The sequence below is a fragment of the Sinohyriopsis cumingii genome, chromosome 2 (assembly GCF_028554795.1).
Source record: "Sinohyriopsis cumingii isolate HCF-2022 chromosome 2, ASM2855479v2, whole genome shotgun sequence".
Lineage (NCBI taxonomy): Eukaryota > Metazoa > Mollusca > Bivalvia > Unionida > Unionidae > Sinohyriopsis > Sinohyriopsis cumingii.
This window is the reverse complement of record NC_142962.1, coordinates 150,870,774-150,887,625: the sequence shown is the minus strand read 5'-3', so window position 1 is coordinate 150,887,625 and position 16,852 is coordinate 150,870,774. Positions and strand designations below refer to the sequence as shown.

The 16,852-nt window shown below is 35.9% G+C and overlaps 1 protein-coding gene across 1 annotated transcript; it reads left to right on the top strand.

The window, feature by feature from the left end:
• The first annotated feature begins 6,026 nt into the window (after window positions 1–6,026).
• LOC149806088 (uncharacterized) lies at window positions 6,027–15,566 on the top strand. Its single transcript, XM_089937303.1, has 3 exons — window positions 6,027–7,722; window positions 10,247–10,348; window positions 14,751–15,566. Exons 1-3 carry the CDS (start codon window positions 6,255–6,257, stop codon window positions 15,248–15,250), a joined length of 2,070 nt encoding a protein of 689 aa, XP_089793429.1. The 5' UTR covers window positions 6,027–6,254; the 3' UTR covers window positions 15,251–15,566.
• Window positions 15,567–16,852: the final 1,286 nt, after the last annotated feature.

Sequence of the window (16,852 nt, the reverse complement as noted above, 5' to 3'; positions counted from 1 at the left end):
ATTAAAAAGACTCTACTCCTGGCATGTCTTAGCATTAGATGAATGAACATGCTTTATGGAAGACTCGACTAACTGATATTAAGATATCATCTTTTGCTGCACATATGCCAACTCACTCTGCATTCAGTCCATAATATTTCCAAATCTCGCACTAATTTGTATAAACTGTTCAATGAAAACATATACCAACGAACATTTCTAACATAAGATTTATCCGTGTCTTCTAAAAATCAGAAAAGGATAACCTTCCCTGTCTATTTCACACACACACACACACACACACACACACACACACACACACACTGCAGATAGACACATACACACTTTAGTTTGGTCGCTTTAATTAACTTTGATCTATCCGTACGCTAACAGAATTGTGACATTTAAGATCTGAATCGCACCAAAAGAAATCTACCTCACATGGCTTTCAGGAACTAAACTGGGATAATTTCTTTGTCTTGATACTCCAGTCCTAAAAATGGCAGCCTAATGTTAACATCCAGTTTGTCCCCTATGTAAATTGTAAAGGTAATAGTAGTTACGTTATAAAAGAAAGAGTCAGGGAACATTATAAAAGGTTTACTGATTTTCGCTTCATGGTAGGGATTGTATGTGATAAGGTGGATTAGAAAAGTTTTTTTTATTTACAAGTTTTTTAAATTCTACCATACGTGACAGAGATGGTGGTTTTGCTTAAATTGGAGAGTAGAAGAGAGGAGAGGATAGTGAACCATTATAGACAGGGGTTGAGATATTTACTTGATGTATTATTTGATAGGGGAGAAAGAGAATTGTCTTTTTTTTTATAAGGCACCCCTTTTACGACTCACCCTTACATGTACTGTTATATCACTAGTACAATCAAGCAAACCAAGATATAGTATTTCAGTACGAGTGCATGCCGATGCATAATACTACACATTTATAAAATAAATGTAAAAATGGCGGCCGATTGACCCTATTTAATACACGATTCCCCTATACTCGAAACTGACCATTTCTGCTGTCATGGGTTTTATTTCTCCACATTGATATCATATATCAGTACTCAACTGCAAGTCGTGGATTGGTATTTCATGCCACGTACAGCAAAACAAGACCCAGGCATCTCAAACACATAGTATGAATTGTGTATAATTACTAAGACTATATCCGTGAGACTATCGCGAGAATAAGTTATATTAACGAAATTTTAGGCCATTTTACGAAACTAGTCCGCGTTGCCATAAAGTCTCATGTATTCATTTATCATGCTTCAACCTAGTATCTCGCTAATTACTCGCCTTGTGCAACATCTCATCAAAACCGACTTCCCATAAAGAAACAAATCATCAGTAAAACCCAACAAATCTATAGGCCGTGACGTGAATATAAATATCGCACACCCAAGAAGTGTTGCATTAGCAGCGCTTTTAATAGTCATTTATCCCCGAGTGATCATCCTGATCATACCTGCGGTCATGGGTCACAAATGAATACTTTCTTAGAACTGCCCACCAATCCAATATATGATCCCCAAGTATGATCGCAGATCTGACTCCGAATTAATGGAACGGTTCTGACGTTTGGACTCGCCACTCTCTATGAAACAAAAGCTAAAGCCAAAGCACTGATAGCTGTGCTTTTTTTTAAAAATCGCACGAAGTGAAATAAAGATGATACTGCATTGACTTGGCAATCAATGCTGTAAGTTTACTTTCGTGCATTATTAGCAGGTTTCAGTCTCAATGGAGCCTATCGGGATCTTCTCAAGCAAACGTAATTTTAAGCAGGCTGATAGCTACGCGAGAGTAACGCCGATAGTTGTTTAGTTGTTCAGCCGTTTGTCTAAGTTAACTGAGGCAAACGGTACAGCTCATCACTGCTACTATAGCTCTAATACATCGAATATCTGCTAAACAACCAGCAGCCACTAAAAACTGGTTCAACAAACGCCCGCCTCCTGCCGCCACGAAGGTACAGCTCATCACCGCTACTATAGCTCTAATATATCGAATATCTGCGTCTAGCAGCAGCCACAAAAAACTAGTTCAACAAGCGCCCACCTCTTGCCGTCATGAAGAAGTTTAAGGTATAAAGATATCAAAATAATATTGACTTACGAACAGTTTTCTGTTTAACCGTCGCACAATGTCAGCTATCAATTGTTGATGAACCTCATGCATAACATCTCACCACCAATTACAAGTCGCCGAAATACGTTCCTAAAGAATCACCAAAAAAGCGCACCAGACACTTCATCGATATCAGATCATGATCCAGTAACATTACTAAACAATGCACAAGACACGTCATCGATATCATATCATGTCTAGTAACATTACTAAACAATGCACAAGACACTTCATCGATACCAGATCATGTCCAGTAACATTACTAAACAGTGCACAAGACACGTCATCGATATCATATCATGTCTAGTAACATTACTAAACAGTGCACAAGACACGTCATCGATATCATATCATGTCTAGTAACATTACTAAACAATGCACAAGACACGTCATCGATATCATATCATATCTAGTAACATTACTAAACAGTGCACAAGACACGTCATCGATATCATATCATGTCTAGTAACATTACTAAACAGTGCACAAGACACTTCATCGATACCAGATCATGTCCAGTAACATTACTAAACAGTGCATGAGACACATCATCGATATCAGATCATGTCATGTAACATTACTAAACAATGCACAAGGACACGTCATCGATATCATATCATGTCTAGTAACATTACTAAACAGTGCACAAGACACTTCGTCGATACCAGATCATGTCCAGTAACATTACTAAACAGTGCACAAGACACGTCATCGATATCATATCATGTCTAGTAACATTACTAAACAGTGCACAAGACACGTCATCGATATCATATCATGTCTAGTAACATTACTAAACAATGCACAAGACACGTCATCGATATCATATCATATCTAGTAACATTACTAAACAGTGCACAAGACACGTCATCGATATCATATCATGTCTAGTAACATTACTAAACAGTGCACAAGACACTTCATCGATACCAGATCATGTCCAGTAACATTGCTAAACAGTGCATGAGACACATCATCGATATCAGATCATGTCATGTAATATTATTAAACAGTGCACACGACACTTAATCAATATCAGATCATGTCATGTCACACTGCTAAACAGCACACAAGACACTTCATCGATATCAGACCATGTATCGACCATGTCGTGCAACAATGTATACGCAAAGCCTACAATCTCATGCTATCAAGATAGCTAAGCAGCTCCCCCTAAAACGTTCTACTTCCCACCAGCATCCACGCGATCAAGAGTGCTGATACTAAATGTTACTCGTGAAGGTACTTCCATGCACAGGGTTATCCCATCCGAATTACCAAGACAGTATGTAATCCCTTAGTCGCAGGAAGAAGACTTACTCAGCAGCACAATCCAAACAATGTCAAAAACGTGAATTGTTCAATTTGTGTACGATGAAAACCAGAGCTACATACAACTGTTCATCAGCATCTGCACAATCACAATTTAAAACGTCACACGTTACTCTTACAATTAGCTTTCAAAGGACAATCTTACACCAACATAGACGTAGTGAATGATACTAATATTTAAATATGTGTGCGTTAATTAGGATTGCTTCTCTAATCACACAACAAACCAATTGCAATTTCCATAAACTCTTAATCAAGTAGAAAGCTACTTCTAATGAAAATCATTACTAAACGTGATTAATACGAAACACTTTACACAACGACCTGAATATGCATCGACATAAGAGTCCCATAATCAAATATAATACTTACAAAAAATATATTTATTATAGTGAACGAGGTTATCTATTTCATCCGTGATGGGTCTTGCAATTTTGCCGATTCAATCCCTTTGACGCGGTTATGATTATGTTCCCCAAAAATAACGATCTCCGGGGCAGAATATTTAAGTATCCTTACATTTCTTTTTCTGTCACGAAATAAAATACATCTTACTGTATAATCAACATTGCCTGCTAACGATCACCATTCATGACCATGTGGAACGTTTCGATGACTTTTCACAACTACACAGTTTGGAAAGTACTACAGAAAAGCCAGTTTGTTACGGCTTAGTGAAACTCTGAGGGATGAAGATGTAAAGGATGGGATACTAAAAAACGAAGGCCATCGTCAGGTTCTTCCTGTATCATTCGAAAGTACTAAACTATAAGTTCATGACTCCAAAATGGGGTGGAACGTATTATTAGCCTTTGAATTCACCCATGGGGCATAAAGTATCAATATTTTCTTTTCTGGTTCAAATTACAGTTCAGTTGCGACGTGTTTGACCCACGTTTGAGAAGATCACGACCTCCTGCTATTTAAATGCAATGTGTTGCACCTCAGCAATAAAACAATACAACAGCATTTGCCTGCTTATGTCCATGCAATGTAACTTCAATTACGAGTATTCGCTGACCTTCATTTGTCACGAAGGATATCCCGACTTCAGCGAAAACGCAATTGGAAAGAAATAAAAATATAGGAAAGCTACATCGAATCACACTGCCGCGAACAGAAAAAATCGTGAAACAGCCATGGGGTTTAAAAGTAGCTATTGTAAGTTCACTTCAGGATCGAGTGATGAGCGAAACAAACAAGTGTTACGAGTCTATGCTCTTAAGGAGAAGTAACAGAAAAGAGTGAAAAACATCAAGCATTGTAAACTTCAACGAATGATTTATGTTCTAGAATATAAAGTGAACACATAAAAAAGTACATAGGGTATTGCGAATTAAGTCCCAAAATAATCCTAGAATTACAGGCACAAGTCCTAATAATAAAAGTTCTGAATAAACTTTCGTGAAAATCAAAAAACAAATCCAACGCTGAAAGTGTTGATGTGCATGTGATGGTTCGTAAAATGTTGATGTGCCAAAATTCTTTTGTTGGATCACAATAATACAATCTAAGAATTGAATCCTTACTTGAAAATACATTGTAAATTCATATCTCTATTTCCACGAATGTTATCAGAGCACTTTTATAGTTATAGAGAAGAAATAATTTGAATAATTTCAAATCAAATACTGTACACAACAATGGTAGCTTGACTATGCTCAAATGATAAAGCACGAATAACAGACATTCGGAGAAGAAAAAACATCCTTTGTATAACAACCTAAGACGCAAAACAAAACACCGGATAAGGATCAAACGTTTATTGTTCTGGAAGGAAGAAAAAGTTTGTTACCATACGGTACATGAGGGAAATCACTTAGTCCAGTTACAATTATACAGAAAAGATATAACGTCCTTACCTCAGCTTAAAATAGTGACGCTCACTCTGAGAAACAAAACATTGTCTACCAAAACTGTCACTGATTTTGGACAAGGTCAGCCTCAAGATACAATGTTTCATTACCCACAGCGTGTACTTAAAAACCTAAGTAACAAACAATGCAAACTAAATATACGTAACACAGACAAATAACATCTAACACACTTCGTGAGCTTGCCTTAAGGTCTCTGCTTTCTCTAATTCCAACGACCTCAAAACATCACTCAATATCAATTTAAAGGGTTCTCAAATGCGCTATTACAAAAAATAATTTTTTCTCTAATCATCATAAGGACAACTCATTCACGATACCTAAATTTCACACTTGTATGGTTTTATATATTTCACACTGGTGTGATTTGTCAGGTCGCAATTCAACGTCATAGATTGGTATTTTGTGCCATGGAGAACACAATATGGCCCAAACACTTCAGACACAGAATTATTCCTGTCTTTCATTCATAAATACTTTTGTACAAAAAATCCTTATATTAAGAAACGTGATGGGGCAATTCTATAAAATTAATCCTTGCTACCAAAAAGGCTTGTGAAAACGATTCACTCTGACACTAATTACCCCCACCACCACTACCACGGAGAAATCGCTTCCCAGTAAGAATTACACATAATTATAAAAGTAATCAGTAAAATTTAATATCTATAATTTATCAAACAAGACAAAAACACAAATAGACATACATAGTTTCGCAAAAGTACATTGCCGTATGGCTTTGATTTTGTTTGTTTATTTTTGTTGTTGACTTTCTACGCTTTTTACATGTTAATTACATGCATTTTAAAGTTTCAGATTAAAAGTCTTACCGGGTAAGAGAGAAACGAGGTAGTGGCATTGGAGATATATCTGTATGTCGTTAAAAAGTTCGTAGAACACAACATCTCAAAAGATTGGACCGAAATAATTGGGTATGTCTGAGCATATGACGACCGAAATAAAACCAGGTAAATTTAGCCTAGATGAAGTTCAGGGTAATGCAAATTCGTTCACGTCAGATGGAAATGTATCGGAGAAAATTTTGATACGTGAGACGAAAGCAAATACAGACGAGCAAAATACAGAAGAGACTGGAAATGATCTTGACACTGGCACACATGACTTTGACAATGGCGACACAGTTTCAGCTGACCATGAAATTGATAAGAGAGGAATGCCAGAAGACCATGACAATAACACCTTTCCAAAAGACCACGGTATTATCAACTTTCCAGAAGACCACGACAATGACACCATTCCAGAAGACCACGACAATGACACCATTCCAGGAGACCACGACAATAACACCATTCTAGAAGACCACAACAATGACACCATTCCAGAAGACCACGACAATGACACCATTCCAGGAGACCACGACAAAAACACCATCCTAGAAGATTTCGACAATGACACCATTCCAGGAGACCACGACAATACCACCATTCCAGAAGACCACGACAATAACACCATTCCCGAAGACCAAAACAATAACACCACTGTAGAAGACCACAACAATGACACCATTCCAGAAGACCACGACAATAACGCAATTCCAGAAGGCCATGACAGTCTTAATGCATACTACGTAACTGATGAAGAAGACTTTGCCTTACCATTCATGAAACTATTTTCATGCATGGGGAAAAAAGCGAAGACTAAGGATAAACATACACATCAAAAGCTAATCAAGGACAAAGCAAAGGAGCCATTTATTAACCCGTTTCAACAAACGCAACAGAAACTTCTTGACACGAAATATAACCATGGTGTTATTCTAAATCAACCATATATTCAAACGTTATCGGGTGGCGGCGTTTGCAATTCAAGTGTTACTGGTGCATCTACAGGCACTTTAATGCAGTCTGGAAAAACAAATTCAGGAAATGTTATTACGGGGAAAATGTCTATTGAAGAGTCACGTGGAGGAGAACATCCTGACAGTTATAAGGATGTTTCACACAACACCTGTATTGCTCCTGACCTATATGACTTCTCGCATCCACATAGAGGTTACGCAATTATTATAGTTAATGAATACTTTGAAAGGCTTTTCCCCAGGAATGGTGCAGAGGTCGATGTTCAAAAGACAAGGGTAATGCTTCGAAAACTTGGATACCTCAATAAAAATATAGAGCGCCATAATTTGGATAAGGAATCAACACTCGCAATCTTGCACGACGCAAGAGACGCTGATCATTCAAAAATGGATAGTTTTGCACTTATTATTAGTTCTCATGGCGACGAGATCGAAAATCCAAGAAATGGAAAGAAGGAACATGTTATTTACTGCTCCGATGACCAGTACATATTTACAGGTGATATTCTGGAAATGTTCAGCGATGAAAATTGCCCCAGTCTCAAAGGAAAACCGAAACTATTCTTCATTCAGGCGTGCAGAGGTAATGTTCATTTAAGTATAGTTTTAATATTTTTTAACATATGCGTTGAGCCAAATGAGAAAAATACAATAGTTAAAATACAATAGTTCTTTCTTCAACAATCTGATTTAAAGAAAAGCAGTCTCTCGATACTTTTTACTCAACGCACATTGCGTCCATGGTCATTAACATCCTTAAGAGAGTTCAGTATCCACTTAGTGCCCGACATGATGAGAGAACGATAGAGTCAATTTCAATCTCTGTAGAACCAGTCACTAAACAGGAGATGCATATTATTCTTTGTGTCATTTGCTGTTTAAACTGTAAACCAACCTGTCTGAAATAGGAATAATATTTGTATTCATTATAAATATTTACAAATACACCAGATAGCTACAAACATAAACGATACGAGCTTTACACTGACACTACTAGCCTTATGTTGTAGACAAAGAGGAATATTATCCAAGTTCAAGCGGTTTTTAGATGCATTATCTAAATTCAAGCTGTTTTAGATACATTCAACCAACGCGATAATTTTTTTCTTTCTTCATCGCTGTTGTTCTTCTACAAAGGCTTTATGCGACTTGCGCCAGATGCTCTATTGTCGTAGACAGTAGTTCTATTATTATAACGCTCTTGTAATTTTAATTTTATTATTATTTTGTAATTTTATTTTATGAATCTGCTAATGATGACATGAAAATATGCCACGAAGATAGTCTGACTTTGAATTTACCTCTAACTACCCAATGGTATCAGCTAGATGATAGCGTGCGGTCGATAATATAAAAATCCGTATTTTTGACGAGCATTATTGATTAGTTAAACTGAGATAACAGCGGAAATAATCCCGCCGAATTTAAATTAGTTCTTGACAAATACAATTTTAATATCACAGACATGAATCTTTCCGTTGATTTCTTAGCGGTACGAAGCTATAAATTAGCGTGTTATTTTTAATATGTAAACATTTCCTCGATTTGTCTAAAGGAATAAACGACTGGAGTTCCGTTTCACAATCTAAACGCTGGCTGCTAGAGTTCAATGACAATCTTTACGCTGGCTGCTAGAGTTAAATAGCAATCTTTACGTTGGCTACTACAGTTCAATGACAATCTTTACGTTGGCTACTAGAGTTTAATGGCAATCTTTACTTTGGCCGCTAGAGTTCAATGGCATTCTTTGCGTTGACTGCTAGAGTTCAGTGGCAATCTTTACGTTGGCTGCCAGAGTTAAATGACAATCTTGACGCTGGAGCCTATAATTTAATGGCAATCTTTCCGTTGTCTGCTAGACTTCAATGGCAATCATTACGTTGACTGCTAGAGTTAAATGACAATCTTTACGTTGGCTGTTAAGAGTTCAATGGCAATCATTACGTTAACTGCAAGAGTTCAATGGCAATATTTACATTGGCTGCTAGAGTTAAAAGGCAATCTTTACGTTGTCTGCTAGAGTTAAATGGCAATCTTTACGCTGGTTTCTAGAGTTCAATGGCAATATTTACATTGGCTGCTAGAGTTAAATGGCAATCTTTACGTCGTCTGCTAGAGTTAAATGGCAATCTTTACGCCGGCTTCTAGAGTTCAATGGCAATCTTTGCGTTGACTTCTATAGTTCAGTGGCAATCTTTACGTTGGCGGTTAGAGTTCAATGGCAATCTGTACGTTGGCTGTTAGAGTTAAATGGCAATCATTACGTTAACTGAAAGAGTTCAAAGGCAATATTTACATTGGCTGCTAGAGTTAAATGACAATCTTTACGCTGGATTCTAGAGTTCGGTGGCAATCTTTACGCTGTCTGCTAGAGTTAAATGGCAATCATTACGTTGGGTGATATAGATCGATGTCAATTTTTACGTTGGCTGCTAGAGTTAAAGTGCAATCTTTACGTTGGTTACTAGAGTTCAATGGCAATGTTTACGTTGTCTTCTAGAGTTCAATGGCAATCTTTACATTGGCTGATAGAGTTCAATGGCAATCTTTACGCTGGCTACTAGAGTTCAATGGCAATGTTTACGTTGTCTCCTAGAGTTCAATGGCAATCTTTACGTTGGCTGATAGAGATCAATGGCAATTTTTACATTGGCTGCAAGAGTTCAATGGCAATCTTTATGTTGGCTGCTAGATTTAAATGATAATCTTTAAGCTGGCTCATAGAGTTCAATGGCAGTCTTAAGCGCTGGCTCCTAGAGATCAATGGTAATATTTACGCCAGTTGTTAGAGTTCAATGGCAATTTTCGACGTTGGCTCAAAGATAGGATCTCATCCTATCCCACATCAGTTTTCAAAGTCTGCCAATTGATGCTTATGAGCAGCTTCCATGCTTAAAGTTGTCTGAGGTCCTAACAAATCTAAGATAGATTTACCAGACTTAATCAGGAATTTATTTTGCTTATTTATTGTTAGATCCCCTTTCTGTAGACATACAAATGGATCGTGACGCCGTATGTGTTCATTTATATCACTCATTTATTTATTAATTATTTTCTCATCTGTTTGTTTTTAATTGCAATATTTATGTGTAGGTCTTGCATTTAAGGCACTAATGTTGACTCCGGAGCAGAAATAGGAATAACTGTAGATGGTGGTAAGCAACTCCAGAAGCACAGAGATGATCACAACAGTCGCTTCAGATCGCACCGTAAGTAACAACTAACATCAAACTGATTGTAAAGTTAGGAGTTCTACATTTGTACATACTGCGTATATTTTGGTTTGCGTACGTTTTGTTGTCTCAAATTGGATATTTGACTCGCATGATCAAATAAAGTAGTCCAAATAGATTTAGTATATTTAATTTCACGTTACTATGGATATTTTCAATGACATGTACAGTAGGCAGTTTCAAAAAATAAAACTATATTGTAAATCGAAGTGCTTTACGCAAGGACAAACTGAGGGTCTGCGTCTACATTGTTTGTTCTCATCAAAAAATGCAGACCCAGCGATACAGCAACATATTACGCCCTTTGATCTGATTCTGTCACAATCGTTCTTGTAATTTAATAGAAGTAACACAGTAAAGCCATGCACCATGTGCTCTAAACCGTTAGAGCAAGAGAATCGAGCTAAATGTATTAAAACGTTGTCAATCTGTCACTCAAAGTCCAAGAACGTCGTCAATCTGTCACTCAAAGTCCAAGAACGTTGCCAATCTGTTAGTCAATGTCCAAGAGCGTTGCCAATTGCACTCGAAGTACCAAACCGTGGATAATATGTCCAAGTACCAGAAAGTTGACAATTTGTCACTTAAAGTTCCAGATAGCTAGTAATTTTTCTCTTAAAGTCCAAAACGCACAGAATGTGTCACTTAAGGTCACAAATATTGACAATTAGTAAATTTAATTATTAGTCAACTAAGTGCAGTGCATCAGAAACGAATAGTATGTATATACGCATAAACCCCGCATAAAGTCCAATACAGAGCTTCCACATATACCCTGTGTAAAGTCTAGTATAATGGCCCCAACACAGGCCGTGCATAAAGTCCAATACCAAAGTCCCACCTAAACTCATCATAAGTCCAGTATCAAGGCCCTATATAGACCCGGCTTAAACTCCAGTATAAAGGTCCCGCATACACCCTACATAACGTCCAATACAGAAGTCCCACACAGACCGTGCATAAAGTCCAATACTTACAATTCATATTTTCCTATTCTAATGCAGTAAAGTTTTTGTTAATACTCATTTCGTTTTCCTACCTAAGGCTTAATAAAAACAGAATACACTACAAGAAACAAGGTAATTGAATTTATGCTGTATTCCAAATTAAATTCATCAATATACAGCAAGCATAGTAATGAGTAGATACAGCGCGACCCAATGACCTTTTATCATCTCCCTATCGACAGCAGTTTTTACAAAATCTCGTTTTTGCCTAATTAAATTCTAACTTCATAGTCATATTGTGAAGGAACGCACACTGAAATAACTTTTCGAGCTGCTCTGGAATGGATGGATTTTGTTTTTCTGTTGATCCAGCTTGATTCTGCTTTTATGTTTGTGATGTACTGAATTTATCAGCGGGGTCAATTCCGTTGGACCAACATTTGATTTGAGCAGTTCACTGACATTGAATCAACCACGCCTCTGTTTATCATTGATTGTTTGGAATTTAATTAATATCAATTCTTTAAAATTAAATAATCAAAAGACGCTAACAGTACAACTGTGTAGTGTTTATCAAGTTTTGAGGCCCATAACACTGGTCTTTTAATTCGGATTTGTAGAGCTAAGTAAGTAAGTACATTTTGAGGAAATTGAAGATGCAAACTGTAAGTATATTGTATTGCCATTCTCATTACTAGCTAAAGATTTCATACGAGGACCCCACCTAAGTATATGGCCTGTATGGCTTTTATGGCAACTTTAAATCCAAAGAGTTTATCAAAAATCTTAAACGGGGAAATTTGCAAAGCTGATACTGTGTGACAGCTAGCGGAAATAAGACTTCTTCGTCTTGGCTTATTAACTCTGATGCTTTCTAACAAAACCCTCAGTTCCATTTTTCTCGAATTTACTATTTTGACTGTATTATAAAATGGTACGTATTTGATCGATATGCAAAACCATTGCCCTCAGTATGCTATTCTGTGCAAGTGGTATGGACCCTAGAGAGCACTGGTCTGAACGATTTTATTTTCAAAAGCTTATGAATATTTCTCTGAAATTACTCCTTAAATGATCAGAATGGCATTTGCAATACTGCGTCTCTCACGGTTGATGTGGACATTGTGAATATCACGTTCATTCGTTTGCTTGTTTGAAAGTTTCTTTTGTGACAAGGTGAACTGTATCGTTAGCTGTATCATCGTTAACTTTAACATCTCTTCTTTTAAATATGAAACAGCTTGTTTAGTCTATCTACTAACAAATCTAATAAACCAAACACTATATCGTCTACTATATGAGCGTACATTATTTACAAAGTAGTTCCTAATACAATATGCTATTTTTATACACGTGTCGTATATGAAGCCATGCAGTGTGGAAAAATACTGCACGATTCTAACAATGTAAAGTTAACGGGAAACAAATGAGCGTATGATAAATCATTAATCTTAACAACTAGAACACCACTCTCCCGTTGTTAAACGGATAACTGGATATTATTATTATTATTATTAAAATTAGATCTCTACTCTCACTGTTAATAGGACATTTGAATATCATTGCACTGACCTGCTCAGGAACAACTTATGCATATATATATATATATATATATATATATATATATATATATATATATATATATATATATATATATATATATATATATATATATATATATGCCTGATTATTAAATTCTCATGTTTTTCTCCGTTAACTTTTACATTGTAAGAATTGTGCAGCATTTTACGATATTGAACTCGCGTGCAATTCATATTGAACTCACGTGAATAAAGGAACAACTTTCTATTTGTAAAAAAAATCAATGGACGTAGACGCCAGCACTTTTGATTTATTTTATTTGTCTGTGGATGAAGTAAACCGACTGTCTGAGACATTTGAAAGTAGAGATGTCAGCATTAACAATGTCGATGAATTCATAGACTAAAAACTATTTCAACGAAGAAGGCGATTGCTGTATGATAACTACTTTGAAAACAAATCATGTACATCCACTTAGTAGGCGCTTTACGTTTTGGTTGATCAAATCTGTTTCTGAATGAACTAAAGCAGATGTTTCGCGGACTGCCATATATCAGCTGCCTTGCTACATTCCGCGTTAACCTTTTTGATACAATGTTTCGGATTTAGGAGGGCGATAGACGCCAGATTTTATAAAATTGATGGGTTCCTACGAATAACATGCAAGTTACAATGTATAAGCTGTCTTCTTTAGCTGGTAATAAAAATGGCAAAAAATATACTTACTGTTTTACATCCTCAAAGTGGGGCCCCGAGTGGCCGAGTGGTCTAAAGCGCTCTCCGTTACGGATCACTGCCATCTCACCTCTGTCCGCGTGGGTTTGAGTCTCGGATTCGGCCAATGTGGGTATGTGAGAAAGAATGCCAGTAGCTTCTCGTAGGTCGGTGGTTTTTTCCGGGGTTTTCCCGGGTTCTTCCTCCACCATTAATACTGGCCGCCATGTATAGCCTATCCTGTGCTGAAAAATGGCGTTAAACCCTAAAACAACAACAACAACAACATCCTCAAAGTACATTTTCTTAGTTCTACAAATCCGAATTACATGAGCCATGTCATGGGTTCTCAAGCATGATTACACATTTCGAAATTGTATTGTAATTTCAACTATACTGCAAGTGCAGTTACATCCTTCTTACTGCACTCAAAATGAAATAAATATTATATTTCATAGCTTCTTTTTGATAATTGCAATTGAAAGGCTTCATATTTTCCCACATTATGATTTTAACATTCAATTACCGAACAAAATACACTTGCTGATGTCAACAAGCTGCTCCGTCACCGCTAATATCCGATGTACTTCATGTAGAAATGGTATAGATAAAACCAGTCCATAATCACAAAATTTCGTAGAAACGACAAAAATACCAAAATCTATTAATTCCAGATGAAACGAAAAAGCTGTTGCAAAGCGCATTCATTCTCAATATGACTCAAAATTTCAATTTTAACTAGAACAAAACACCATTTTCTTTCAAAAGTTATGTCTAGCGCGCGACTAAATTCAAATTAATCTGGGCGGAGTTATGTGCATTAATAATGTTGTTGTTGTATACTGATGAATCTGCGCTTGTGTATTTAGTTTGGAAAACGGCATACATTCCGTTAATTTGTTCCTTGTAGTGTATTTTTGTTTATATAATTAAGCCTAAGGTAGATTAATGGAATGTGCATATAATAAAAAGGCAACTGCATTTGTATGGGAAAATATGAACTCATTTTGTCGGATGGATATACTGCACTCCAAAGGTCACTTCTATAATAAAATTCCCTGATCGGGACAAGAATGTATGGCCAGTTTGCAGAGCCTGAAAATATCTCTTTCAGTATGGACACGTGTTTATGGATATTTAATTTTACATAACATATGTGTTGTTTTACCTGGCAGATGACGGAAAGAGCCTTGTTGAAGAGACAGTTGAGTCTGTAATGAACTCTAAATCTGAATCCAAACTAACTCTTTGTTGTGACCAAAGTGTAGATGATACGGATACAAGAGGTTTTGTCGACGTTTCGGACGACAAGCCCATGATGCACTGCAACAATGATTGCCTCGTCATGTACGGTATCCCGTCAGGATATTTTGCTTGGAGAAGTAATGATGATGGATCGTGGATGCTGCACTACTTGTGGGAAGAAGTCATAAAGTACGACTATCGAAAACCTTGCTCTTTTTTGAAAGTACTGACAGCGGTAAACCGGAAGATGGCCGACAGAGAGACATATGTTCCAGATAATCCTGAAAAGACTGGGAAAAAGGCAATTCCTGTCATAATTCACCAGCTGGATAAAGATATCGTATTTCAACAAAAAGAAATTAAATACGTTGGATGCACCATTCCAAGGAATGGGATTCCTAAATACAATGTCAAAACGTGTTTCGTTTAAACATTCATGGAAGAACGATGAAAAATCCTCGACAGGCATTTTCAAAACATTTCTCCACTAGAGGTATTACTTATCAAGGAGTCAGTAACTGCACTAATGAATGCATATTAGGCATCTGTTTGCTGACCATGTAGGTCCATATCATTCCGGTCACCTCAATTTATTGTTAACTGTAGATTAGAACGAATTCTGAAATCAATTGTTATACGCAAATTCACTATTCTAATGTCATTCATAATTATTTGCTGAGTGTAATACTTTTCATTTTTCTCGAAAGAACTTTGTTTCCATTGTTTTTAACATTTCTAACTTCATCTTTTAACCTGGAAGTGTGTCGAAGTGTTAACAGTCTTGAGTTATCACAATGACATAATCCAAAACATTTATATATTAATTCACAATAATCCCCAAACAGTGACTTAATCCGAAAGTATTGATAAATCATTTGTAATTCGAATGAATAATTTAAATAACAAAGTTTCTCAATTATTAGGTAAAACAAAACTTAAAGACTGATTCCACTTCAGATGTTAAGGTAGGAATAAATAATTCTGATGTAAGCAACCTGAATACAAAACCCAAGACACAATAAGAGGACCAGGATCAGGGTCAAAATTTACTTCCGAGAACTTTCTAAGTTGTAAACAAGGCAAGGTCTTTCACTTAAATTTAGTAACAAACTTGGCAAATATCAGGTAGACCAATAATTCCCGAGTGGAAATCCAGTTTTCTGAACTTCAATCCATGTAAACATGTTTACATACAAGTAATAATTATTCTAAAATATAATCTATAATCACTAACAAACACACAATATATATATATATATATATATATATATATATATATATATATATATATATATATATATATATATATATATATATATATATATATATATATATATATACTCTTAACAATGTTAGGTCAGACAGTACCTATAAAACATACCAAGTGCAATGAAATACTTACCACGTGCATACAATAAATATTTATTTCAAGTTTAAACATAAGCTGCTCTGAATTTTGAAATTGTTTTAATTATTGATTGATGTTTAACCTATATCAAAACGTTTTGTTGCGTTTTGTGAGAATCTTTTAATTTAGTTATGTCTGTAATTCTAACACTGGAATTTTTACAATATTCATGCATATTATTTTTCTAACTTTTCTGTACCTTATACATATATATGATGCATTAGCAATTACATTTAAGAATTTAATTTTATTATTTGTAAAAGTTAAAATTCAGCTTTGTGGAAAAGTTCCTGCAAATACCAATTGATGTCCGTGGAGTTTGCAGGAATAATTTGCATTTCATTCATCTTTGCACTGGTTGACCTAATACCATTTTTGTTTTCCATCTAATGTAGATAATTACAAATGTATAAATGACATGATATCATTATCTTACAGGTTAGAGAATTTTGACTTAAAGTGAATTATACATCTCCCGTATGATTTTATGATAATTGTTCGTATTTATAAAAGTATGCTTGTATTATCAAGAAATCTCCTGTAGAATGCAGTGGTGAATATTAGTATATTTGCAATCACCTTCTCTCTCTCTCTCTCTCTCTCTCTCTCTCTCTCTCTCTCTCT

What these genes read in the sequence shown, in the direction of transcription:
- LOC149806088 (XM_089937303.1), top strand. Translation starts at nt 6,255, where the DNA reads ATGTCTGAGCATATGACGACCGAAATAAAACCAGGTAAATTTAGCCTA. An exon ending in CTTCATTCAGGCGTGCAGAG is followed by an intron (nt 7,723 to 10,246) that starts GTAATGTTCATT and finishes CTTGCATTTAAG; the next exon opens with GCACTAATGTTGACTCCGGA. An exon ending in CAGTCGCTTCAGATCGCACC is followed by an intron (nt 10,349 to 14,750) that starts GTAAGTAACAAC and finishes TTTACCTGGCAG; the next exon opens with ATGACGGAAAGAGCCTTGTT.